This window comes from Vipera ursinii (genome assembly GCF_947247035.1).
Source record: "Vipera ursinii genome assembly, chromosome: 2".
Lineage (NCBI taxonomy): Eukaryota > Metazoa > Chordata > Lepidosauria > Squamata > Viperidae > Vipera > Vipera ursinii.
In genome coordinates, this window is record NC_139513.1 from 127159864 (window position 1) to 127172689 (window position 12826).

At 37.8% G+C, this 12826-nt stretch overlaps 1 protein-coding gene across 1 annotated transcript in view; it reads left to right on the plus strand.

The window, feature by feature from the left end:
- RPTOR (regulatory associated protein of MTOR complex 1) overlaps positions 1 to 12826 on the plus strand; it is a 438767-nt gene that overhangs the window by 252630 nt on the left and 173311 nt on the right. Inside the window, exon 10 of the mRNA XM_083354435.1 lies at positions 4585 to 4660. Coding sequence (XP_083210561.1) covers positions 4585 to 4660 — 76 coding nt within the window. The remainder of the gene's footprint in view (positions 1 to 4584; positions 4661 to 12826) is intronic.

Below are 12826 nucleotides of genomic sequence, written 5' to 3' on the forward strand. Positions count from 1 at the left end.
CTGAGATTAATACCTTCTGCAGTTGTTGTCTCTTACCATTTTGCCTGCATCCTGGGTGTTTATTGAGCTTGTGGGAGCCATATATTGCTTTTGCTTTGAAGCTGTTTTTATTACCCCCTGATTATCTCATAATTGTATAGGCAGCCTATTGTGAAGAGGAAGGTCATTACTGAACGAATCATGAAAAAGGGAACAGATGAAACTATATACTGCAAGAAAGATCTGGAGAGTTTTGAGAGTCATTTTTTTCTTATGTAAATTCTGTTCTGAATCTGATTAACAACTTGTTAAGCGAATCTAGCAATGCAGATAGTTCTTGACTTACATTCATTTACTAACAGTACTGGAAAAAGTGACTTATGACTGGTTTTCATACTTATGACCGTTGCAGCTTAACCATGGTTACATGATCAAAATTTGGGAGCCTAGCAACTAGCATGTATTTTTGACAATTGCACTGACCCAAGGTCATATGGCCACCATTTATAACCCTCTCAGCCAGCTTGTGACAATCAAAGTGAATGGGGGAAGCCATATTCGCTTAGCAACCACATAATTCACTTAGTAACTATAGTCATTTGCTTAACAACTGTGCCAAAAATGTCACTAAACTAAGGCACCACTTACTTAGCAACAGAAATTTTGGGCTGAATTTTGGTCATAAATCAATCTTACGGTTTAGAGAAATAGATTAAGATTTAAGAAAAGTGCTGAGATAAATATCTGCAACATTGGAGTTACTGACTTTAGATATTACGTGAGGATGTTGGGTATTGCTTAATGGTTACGTTTTTAGTGTCATGAAGCACAGAGAAACCAGCATGGCTACTTAATGCTCCCTCTCTCCATTCCTTAAAAAAAGAGTGTGAAGTTTATAATATAAACTTGAAGCATGTGATATATGAAGTATATCATATAGTATATGAGATACAGTTTACAATCCTGTTCAAGTAAGATGTTACTGGGAGACCATGCATACAACAAGGTGGGAATGGAGGGAAGTATTGTATAGAAGTTCCCTGTGTGCTCGGATAAGTTTGTGATTGTTATATTGATTAGCTGTCAGAAATAAAAGATGGTTAGGCAAAAGTACGGAATTAACCTGCTAGCTGTTGTCAGGCTCACTACTGTTTAAAATAATGGACAAGAGTTTGTTTTACAGTAAATTTAGCTTTCCATTTCAGTTCTATCTTTGTGGCTCTGTGTTATACATTTAATTAAATTGAAAGACAAAATTCAAAGGCACATATGCTAAAAATTTTTTTTAGAAGAATGTAACCATAAAGCCTACAAACCAGACATACACTCTATCACCATCCCTTTTTCTTCGGTGGGAAAATAGTGGCAGATCTTCGCTTAGTTGTAGTGGTACTGGAATAATGACACAACCACAATATGCAGTCATCTTTAATTATCTTGGATTTTGCCTAGATTCTTCAGTGGTGCTGGCATAGTGGGAACTTTTATGAATTGTGCCTTTGATCTGTACTCTGTGGAACACCCTTATAATCAGTTTAACAGTGTAAAAAATAATCTCTCATATATTTAACTTTCATTAAACCTTGGATATATTTAACTTCAGATTGATTGAAAACTTGTTATGAAGCAAAAATAATATGGCATTTAATTCCATGGCTCCATTGGGGGGAGGGGTTGTGCCTTGCTTAGTTTCTGTTGAAAAAGAGGCTTTGGATGTATGTAGGTATGTATGTATTAAATTTATTTGCTGCCTATCGCACTGTGGAGCTACTTTAGAGCACTTACATGATAAAAACAAAGAAATGATAAGTGGTATAAACATAACAGTAGCAAAATAATGAAACAATAAAACAAACAATGAAATAAACGATGAAAATACAGTAATATGAGACTAAAAGATGGGTGGGGGGAAGCAGGGAATGTGTGGGGGGGGAGGAGGTAGAATTTGCTATCAATCTAGCAGCTACCTCTATTGGGCCTCAGGCCAATTGGCAGAGCCAGGTGTTCAGACTCTTGCAATAAACAGAACATAGCACTTGTCCACTACTCCTTAAGGCAACCATACAGCTAATCCTCACTTACTGACCACTCATTTCATGACCATTCAAAATTACAGTGATTTTAAGATTAGTCTTCAAAGTTACAGCCATCACAGTGTCCCCAGGGTTGTGTGATCATGATTTGAATCCTTGGCAACTGGCACATGTTAGAACCGCTGCAGAGACCCATGGTCACATGATTGCCATTTGCGACCTTCACAGCCAGCTTCTAGCAAGCAAAAATATTGGGGAAGCCCCAGTAAATAGCAAATCGTGCGCATGCATCATCATGCTTAATTTCCTTAAGAACTGCAAATGGAACTGATCTTGTCAGTCAGGAGTGGTCAGATGATATTTCACTTTATGATCACAATTCTTAGCGATTGGAGTTACTGTTCCCAATTATGGTCAATAAATGAGGACTACCTGTATATTTCTCTAGGACTGCGTATGGTACCATAAATTAATTAATGATTAATAAAAACTAATATATTTTTAAGTAGCTTTTCTTATTCTTCCTCTCATTCTCTGTATTGAAGAAATATTTATTTATTTATTTATATCATAAGATATACCAATGAATGCTTAAAAAGCTACTTGAAGGACTTCTGAATAATTTTGCATTTAAATAGTTTTGAACTGAATGTTCAGGTAGATGAGAGTGACATATTGCTTAGCTGGAACTTGGCAGTACTTCTACATTTCTACATATTTTTATCATAGGAAAAATGTTCAGATACTTATACAGAGCATGTGCTAGACTATTAATTTTGAACCACTGCTTATTAATATGCTTATCACTTAACCAGCATCTTGGTAATTAAGTGGTAGCCCACCTAGTGGGCCACCATCTGTGGAATCCTGGGTGAAATAATATCCCTGAAGTTTAAATGACTTTCATTTCATACCCAGAAAACTAATAATGAGTCTATATCAGCAAGAGTTAACCATGATTCAAAGACAGCTTTAAGGTTTTTTTTCCTTATTCCATCAAACAAAATGTTCCATCTCTGATATCCAAAAATCAGCAGTAATTTTGTGGTGAAAACCACCTTCCTAATGATTCTTGATGGAATTATAAAGACTCAAGTCTAATTTTCACTAGTTATTCCATACTATAAGTGAGATTATTGTACACAGGAAGACTATTTTGAGGGAATATAAGCTAAATTCCATCTACTAGTAGTATAAAAAATGCATATCTATTTAAAAGAGGACTTCTCTATTTGGGTGTCTACTATCTGTGGTCTTGAATGGGGACCCAGAAAGATCCAGTGCATAATTTGGAGGTGCTGCTGAACACATGGCTCCTGCTCAAAGCACATGTTGTGTGCCTGTTGGGCCTTTTTGGATTTCATTAGTCATTTGTGCCCTGGTCATCTCCTGCATGGACTCTTTACGGGGTTACCCTTGAACATTATCTAGAAACTGCAGCTAGTTAGAATATGGTTACGTGGGCAGTTCTGAGTGCCCCTGGGGGTTGCTCATGTAACACCACTACTGCATAAGCTGTGTTGAGTGCCAGTTTACTTCTGGGCCCAGTTCAAAACGTTAATTACTTTAAGTCCTTCATGGCATAGGACCAGGTTTCCTGAGGAACCTCTTACCCCAATTACATCGATCTGTCCCAGCTGGTCAGACAGGAAGGGCATATTATGGACTCATCAGTTGGCAGGGTCAAAGAAGAGACCCTTTCCTTCTCTTGCCCCTGCTCTTTGAAACATCTTGCCCCCCCCCCCCCCGAGATGAGGCTGGCCTTCCAGAAGAGCATTAAGACTGGCTCTGTCAGCTAGCATGGGGATCCAACAGTGGTGTGCAACCCTGGGGCTGATTGGTGATCTGAGGATGGCCACTCCCTCTTTATAACTTTGAGGGGGTTTTTTATCTTTCTTTGTTTTTGTATAGATTTTATAGTTTTTTTATTTGTAAATTCTTCAGAGTCACTTAGCAAGATGGGGATCTACAAATTTGATTAATAAATGATTTATAAAAGCTAGATCCGGCATAAGATTGTCTTCTACCACAAGCAGATAGGCTATGTTTCATGAAATATTTATGTTTCCTAAATTTTATAAGCTATTCTTTATAAACAAAAAATCAACTTCCATCCTCTTTGTTTCCACACACAAACTTTTATCTGCTACTATTTCAGAGCTAGTATGTTCCCACATAAATAAACAGAATTAAACTTTCCCAAACTGTTTTCTTTTTCATCCATAGTGGTGACTTTTTCAAAGACATCTTTGAAATGCTCTCCCAAGAGAGAATCATTTGATTCTGACCTTTTATGTTTTCAATGATTTGAGATGGCCTAACCATGCCATGGAATTTTCAGTGAAATTGTTATCTGCAATGCTGATTTATGTTCTGTTTCACTCCCTGCATCTAATACATTGCTTTAAGTTATTAAATATAGTATATACTAACTGGGAAAAGATTAATCTAAGTGTCCCTTGTTTTACTAGCACAAAGCAAGTACACTTAACATGTACTGTAGGTGAGGTGATAGTGTTGCATATAATTTTGCCCAATCTTTGTAATGGCCCTATCTTTTATCTTTTCCCAGGCAAGCATGGGATCTTGCTGTGGATATATGCCTATCTCAGCTGCCTACCATTATAGAGGAAGGAACCGCGTTTAGGGTAAGTTACTGAACTATTAAGCTCATTCTCCGGGTTACTCAAACTTGGCTGTCTACCTGTAGATGACCTCAGCTTCCAGAATTTCTTAACTAGTGTGTCCATTGCTGACAATTCTGAATTCAGGGTAGTGCCAAGGTTGGGGAAGGATAATCTAGCAATTCCAAAATTCTCATATTCTTTATCAAGCAAGTAGGTACACATTTCATTGTATGACACCTATGAATCATTGACCCAATTGAAGAAAGATGCATGCAGCAAAGTCCATACGTATTACACAGAAATAATTTTAACTACACCCCTTGTGTTGCCTCTTAAGAATGAGAAAAATTTTTCTTAGTGTTGGAAGATTATGAGGAGGTTGAGCTCCTCCACATGCTTACTGGACCCGTGCCCTTCCTGGCTGGCTTATGCGGCTCGAGAGGGGACACGAGGCTGGTTTCTGGCGGTCATCTCTGCTTCTCTGAGTGAGGGTCACTTCCCCACCGCCTTGAAGGAGGCGGTGGTGAGACCTCTCCTCAAGAAGCCCATCTTGGACCCAACCTCATTGAATAACTTTCGTCCAGTCTCCAATCTTCGCTTCCTTGCGAAGGTTGTTGAGAGCGTGGTGGCGCATCAACTTCCTCAGGTCCTGGATGAAGCGGTTTATCTAGACCCGTGCCAATCGGGCTTCAGGCCGGGCTACAGCTCGGAGACGGCATTGGTCGCTCTGATGAATGATCTCTGGAGAGCCCGGGACAGGGGCCATTCCTCTGTCCTAGTCTTATTAGACCTTTCGGCGGCTTTCGATACCATCGACCATGGTATCTTGCTGCGGCGCCTCAGGGGACTGGGAGTGGGAGGCACAGTTCTGTGTTGGTTCTCCTCCTTTCTCCAGGGTCGCTCGCAGTCGGTGCTGGCAGGGGGACAGAGGTCGACCCCGAGGCCTCTCGTTTGCGGAGTCCCTCAGGGGTCGGTCCTCTCGCTTCTCCTGTTCAACATCTACATGAAACCGCTGGGTGAGATCATTCGTAGCTTTGGAGTAGGGTACCATAAGTATGCTGATGACACCCAGCTTTTCATCTCAACTCCAAACAGCATCAGTGATGCCCTCGACGTGATGTCCCGCTGCCTGAAAGCGGTCCGGGAATGGATGGGGAGGAACAGGCTTCAACTCAACCCTGACAAGACTGAATGGCTGTACGTACCGGCAAGCCAGGATACTCAGATCTTTCCACCCCTTAACGTCGGGGATGAGTTACTACCCCCTGTTGATAGGGCCCGCAACCTGGGTGTCCTCCTAGACTCACAGCTCTCCCTGGAAGATCACATAGGAGCTGTGACCAAGGGGGCCTTCTCCCGGGTTCGACTGGTGCGCCAACTACAACCTTATCTGGACCTGGATGCCTTACGTACAGTCACCCATGCCCTTGTGACCTCTCACCTAGACTACTGTAACGCTCTCTACATGGGGCTGCCCTTGAGATCCACTCGGAAGCTTCAACTGGTGCAAAGTGCAGCGGCACGGACACTTTTGGGGGCTTCCCGATACTCCCATATCACACCTCTCCTCCGTGAGCTGCACTGGCTTCCGGTTGCCTTCCGAGTGAAATTCAAGGTGCTAACAATGACATACAAAGCCCTACATGGCATGGGTCCGGACTACCTACGGGAGCACCTTCTGCCAATGTCAACACCCCACCGCCCTGTGCGCTCCCACAGAGAGGGCCTCCTCAGGGTGCCACCGCTCAAGGAATGTCGGCTGGTGGCCCCCAGGGGGAGGGCATTCTCAGTGGGTGCGCCAGCCCTCTGGAACTGCTTGCCAACCGAAATCCGGATGGCCCCCGAACTCCGCACCTTCCAGCGCGATTTAAAAACTTACCTGTTCCAGCAGTCCGGCCTGGCCTGATAGCTCTAATTGGGGTCTCAGTTGTTTTTGCTATTGTTTTTCACTATTGTTCAATCTGTATACCTACCTTACTCTGTACACCGCCCCGAGTACCTCGGGAGAAGGGCGGTTTATAAAAACAAACAAACAAACAAATAAATAAATAAATAAATAAATAAATAAATAAATAAATAAGATCTCACAGGATACTTTTAGATATTATATATAATATAATAAACATATATTCATACATAGCAGTATAAAAGTCCCACAATTATTCATAGTGTTTTATAAAATCAAAGGATTTTATAAAACCTGTCAAGGTTTTGTAATCTAAAATTTGATACAGAAGAAAATCAGAAAGGCGCAGGAAGTAGAATGTACAATGATTCCAGCAGTATGAATAAAGGCATAAATACAATAGAACATAATAATTTAGGAGATTAGGATATATAGTAAATAATTACTGTGATATTGTTTAATGTGATTTCCATCATCAAAACTAGAAGCTGGTATAAGTAGTTCCTTCCCTCTCTCCTTGTATTCTAATTCCTCACTATGAAATTCCCCTTGTTAGTAAGTTTGTTTGCAAATTTATATGGCTGTCCATCGTAATCAAATAACTGTGCAGTTAATGAGGTATAAAAACAAATACACACACACACATATATACACAAACACACACACACACACACACACTCATACACACACACATACAAACAATACAAAAAAACAAATATGCCAGGTAAAAATAATTAACTGTCAATCAAAACAGCGAAAACATAAACTGAGCTCCCATTAACATCCTGACCTTAAAGCCTGAGGGAAGAGCCAGATTTTTAAGACATTCTGAAAATCCAGTTCTTAGAATCTGATTCTCAAGAGTTCGCAGAAATTATTGTTACGATAACAGGCCTCTTTTTTTCAGAAAAATAGCACTCGCAAATCAAAGCCTGAAGTGGGTTAATATTACATTTGGGTTCTTTGTTAGCTAGGTGCCACCAAATCAGGCTTGAACCATGGTAACTAAATAGACAAATACTCACAAGTACTCAACCTGTTGCTCGTAAAACAGATATAATGGTTCTAAGAACCGTTACAGTGGTCTCCTTGATCCTGTTCATCTACTTTATTTTCACCTTTCTTCAACTGTGCTAAGTAGTTGAATTTTTTTTTACTCCATTATATACTGACTTCTCATGCTCAGAAAAAGGAATTTTCTGTTTATTTACAATTGCTCAAGACAGCAGTCGGTCTTTACTTCATGATTCTTCTTGCAGTCCATGATAGTCTTGGCAATCATTTCCAGATCCTCAGTTCAAAGACATCCCCCCCCTCCCCTTTCTCCATCTCATTCTCAATGCCCAGCTTTCATAGCTACACATTACCACTGGAAGCAATAATGCTTTAGCTATTCCTATCACTACTACGTTATCTTCCTCTTCTGGCATGATGTGGGTTTCTCTAAGCATATGACATGAAGGGCGCATGAGATGGACTTTGTAATTTGTTAGCTAACGTAGCGTTGTCTTAATATGCAATGAACCAGATTTCCACTTTCTACTTTTATTTTCCCAGTGAACTTTTGTCAGTGTTCCTTTTACCTAAAAAAAATAGTATAATTAGTAATGTTTTGGTCTCTTAGCTTGAATCCAGTTATCTTTTCCAGCCTTGCCATTTTTATTATATATATTTCTCTATATGAAATCTTTGCATTATTTCCTTGCTTATTTTGAATCACTATTTCTCCAATCTTATCAATCTTGCCTCTTCTGAAGAATAATCAGAATTGCTGGCACATTCATTATTCTTAATATATTCCATATTATGGCATGATCTGCAGATCAGGCCTTTCGGCAATAAGTAAAGTAAAGCTAAATCTCATTTTAATATGCCTGTACTCTTCATTATTCATTTTACATTTGCTATCTGATCAAACCTCCTGCTGGCTTTGAGGAATCTTCCTGTTTTAAGTCATTTCTCTCTCCATCTATTTCTCTATTGTTCCTTGTAAGATTTTAGGAAAAACTTTTCATGAAGAATTGGTGCAATGGTTTGGTAATTCTTTTGCATTTTCCTTTTTTTGTATAGACATAGTAGGCTAGTTAATCTGTTTCTTCTTCTTTTTCCCTCACATAGAACTAGTGGTACTTTAACTGTCTCTTCTGCTGTAGCATTAAACAGTTCAAACCTAACCCTAAGTGGAATTTTCCTCCAATGGGCATTTTCCCATGTATTATACCAGGAACCATAGATAGGGCAGGCTAGAAAAATTAGTACCCTCCTAAGCATACCCACGAACTCTGAATTTATTGGCAATGTTTACCAGGAAACATACATAACCATTAGTCCATGGTGGTGAACCTATGGGACGTGTGACACGTAGAGCCCTCTGTTTGGGCACGCGCACCGTTGCCCCAGTCCTAGGCCTTCAGTAGGCTTTTATAAAACCTTTTTGCTTTAGACCTCTGCCGCTGTGTGCAAAAAAAAAAAAAAGGTTCAATCAATCAATTTCAACTTCTCGGGTGAAAAAAAAAGATTTCGCAAAGTTGGAATTATTTGATTGAACTTTTTAGTCCCACCCAGTCTGCCATTACCACCTCAGCCACACCCACCCAATGGGCCATGCCCACAATTGGCCACACCCACCCAATGGGCCACGCCCACCTGGCACCCGACGATACATAAGTGGGTTTTCGGTCACAATTTGGGCACTCAGTCTCTAAAAAGTTCCCCATAATTGGTTTAGGGTTAGGGTATATCTCTGAAATATCTCTGAAATTGTGACCTAACATAGGGCTCATATTGATTAGTTGTCTATAATATGATGCAGCCAGGAGAATATGTAAACCACGGAGCTTTGATACAAGGTCAAGAAACATAACTGAGCCTGGGGAGCAAGGAATCATTCAAAAATTTGGGAGAGATGGTGACTCATTCATAAGAATAGGCTAGGAAGTTTAATAAAATAAAATGGATGTGGAAAAAAAGGCATGGTAGAAATAGATTACTATAGGGCAAAGACCATTCTAAATATTGATAGGATTGAAAATTATTTTGCATTGCACTAGTAATTCAGCTAGTCTCCCTATCTACCAACCTACTTAACCATAAAAGTGATGGTGTTTATTTTAATTTTTGCTCACCATATTTAAGAGAGTCTATGTAATAATACACTGCTTGACAGGGACTACAATATTCGGAGCTTTTTGACTAGACGTATGATCCTAAATGGATGAAAATGCAATAGGAATATATCAAGTGTTTTTAAAAATGATATTACTAGCAGTGACAACAGTAAGCAATGGCTTTTAAAAATGAATTCTTCCTCTACAAATGATTAAACTCTTGAACTTAATTATTTCAGAAATAACTAATATATCATCTACTAAGCCATTTCAATAATTTTAAAAACCATACCAGTACAACCTGTACTTGGCACAAAGTATCTCTGAAATTTCTGCCTGTAAGGGAGCATGAATCTAATTGTATAAATATAACATTTTTTCCTCTCATGATCTTTCAAACAAGCTGTATATATTTTTTTAACATGTTAATGAAACATTATCTAATGCCATTTTGAGAAATTTCTTATTTGTCAATAAGAAATGCTTTGTTATGCCATGGATTGTTATGCTTGGTTTGATATCCTGGTAATACTCATAATAATAGTAATAATTTTTTTAAAATAACGTATATATACTGTAGTTTACTTTTGTATTTCTGAATGCCAGATATATAAAAACTACATAAAATAACTTGAGACAAATTGTTCATTTTCTGAGTTCTGTAATTTGAGACCCAATTCTTTATAATATTATAGTTTCAAAATAACATTTGAACAATCCCAGCCTTATTTTGTCTTGTAATTTTGATAATTATCGTTTCCCTATATTAGCTCTATTAGGAAACTCGGTTTGGTCTTAGTTTGCAGATGCAATATAAGTAGTGCTCAAAAAGAATTCTATGACTCAAATGTACAAAAGTACAGTTTAAAATTCTGTGAAGTCTTCCATTAAGCCAGATATTAAAGAAAAAGAGAATGGAAAAGGAAAGGGTGTGGAGAATATTTAGAAGATGAAGAAATCAAACTTGTTTACACTGATGCTAAATATTGTATTGAACTGAACTTAATTTTTTTTATACCTTTGATTTATATTTATTTTATTTTTTAAAAAGCATATAACTCCAATCTGAGACAGAAAAGTTATCTGGTATTGCTAACCAAATCTTGGATGCTTGTGGTCTTTCTTTTTTATTTATTTTTTTCATTTATTTATTCTTAGAAGGTAGATTTTATAATTTTCAAAGAGAAAAGAGTGTAATACTAAGATTAGTACAGGTTTAAAACTATAAAAAATAGATAGTCAGGGTAGTACACATTCTTCATTAACTATGGTAATTGGGACTAGAATTTCTGTCACTTAGAGATGCGGTTATAAAGCATGATGTCATCTGACCATATTCATAATTAATGATTGAATCTCAGCAGTTTCCAATTGCTGTCTTTAAGCAAAGACCTCCTTGCAACTTCCTGCCGGCTTCCAGTAACTGAAGTCAGTGAGGAAGCCGTCAGGAAGTTTCAAGACGCAGGCTGGGATTAAGGCTGGCTGGCAGGCAGGCAGGTTAGTGGTTGACGCAAGGTGTGGGAGGGTGCAGTGCAAATGCAAAAGGGACTGGCATGGTACAAGAGCAATGAGTTTGGGGTAGCTGCTGCCAGTGGTGCAAGGTTGTGCGAAGGCCTAATGCGGCAAGACATAAGCATTGTTAGGCTTTGGCTAGATGCTGCCAGGAGCAGGAGACTTAGCAGAGCAACTTGTGGTCTTTGTCAGTTTTGCCATTGATCTTTGCTTGTGGGAAGCTGGCAGGAAAGATAGCAAATGGTGATCATGTTGCTATGGGACATTGCAGCTGTCATGTGTGAGACAGTTGCCAATTATCCAGATTGTGGTCATGTGACTGCAGGGGTGCTAAGCTGGCTTTGAGGACCAGTGGTATCGGTTCAATGCCATCATAACTTCATAAATAGTTGCTAAACAAATGATGGTTAACTGAAGACTACCTGCAATAGTAATTATAATAATGTAAATAATCTAATTTAAGCAGTAAAATAAGGGCAAGTACCCAACAAATCTCAGATAACCAAACAAAATAATGCACCATTAAAAACATAAAGCACTATGAAGTATTTCATACCCACTCTCTAGTTAAAATATATATCTATTGAACTTTAAAAATATTTGGGTAATAGTTAAAAATCAGTAAGGACAAATTATAGGTAATGAACATGAAGAGGATATTGTTGATAATATAAATTGTATGTCAATTTTATATAGAGGAATCAAAGATCTTTTCCAATACAAGGTGAATAGAATTGTTGCAGCCATTACAATATACAGTTCAATATATTTTGAGGCAATATATGGTTTAGTAAAATGTAATAAAACATCTCAAAATGAATTCTGTATGAATTATTTTCCAATATTTGTTGCATCTTGAACATTGCAACCGCATAAAGAAGAAAATCCGTTCATTGCATTTTGAGCATTTTGTAGAAAAGCAGTTGCTCACTTTGGTAATCGTAACTGGCGTAATGTATCAACAATCAAATATCTAATATCAATTATATTATTCAGAGTAAAGTTAATATTTTTCCATTGGAATTCCTACTGTTCCAGCTCTGTAATCCTATTCAAAATCTGCTTTATGTACTAATTCATATCTAATTTCTCAGGATTGCATTGTCTAGGAAATTACCCCTTAGCAGAACTTCAAAATCAAACAAATTTTGTAGAAGAGTAGACAAAGCAAAACTTTATAAGTTTCATTTCTATGTTTAGTTCCAAACTGATAATATAATTTTAAATAGGGTAGTGGGAGTAATAGTGGGCGTTCACTGTTACTCAGAGGCATTTTACTATAGTTACTTTATTTCAGATACATTTCAGTAATCTGATAATATTATTATACAAATATGTGTCATTTGTAAATCATAACTACTTTGTTTTTACACACACACACATATTTAATATATGTAATATATGTAGTGTGTGTGTGTATGTGTGTGTGTGTTATTAATGGTGTCATCACTACATTTTAGTATTCGTTTTTAATGTTCATCAAATTTAGGATATTAATTTCGTGTATTTTTAAAGCAGGATTTAAAAATACACAAAATTAATATCCTAAATTTGATGAATATTAAAAACAAATACTAAAATGTACAGTGATGACACCATTAATGATAACACACAAACATATATACACACATATATGCATATGCATATACATATATATACATA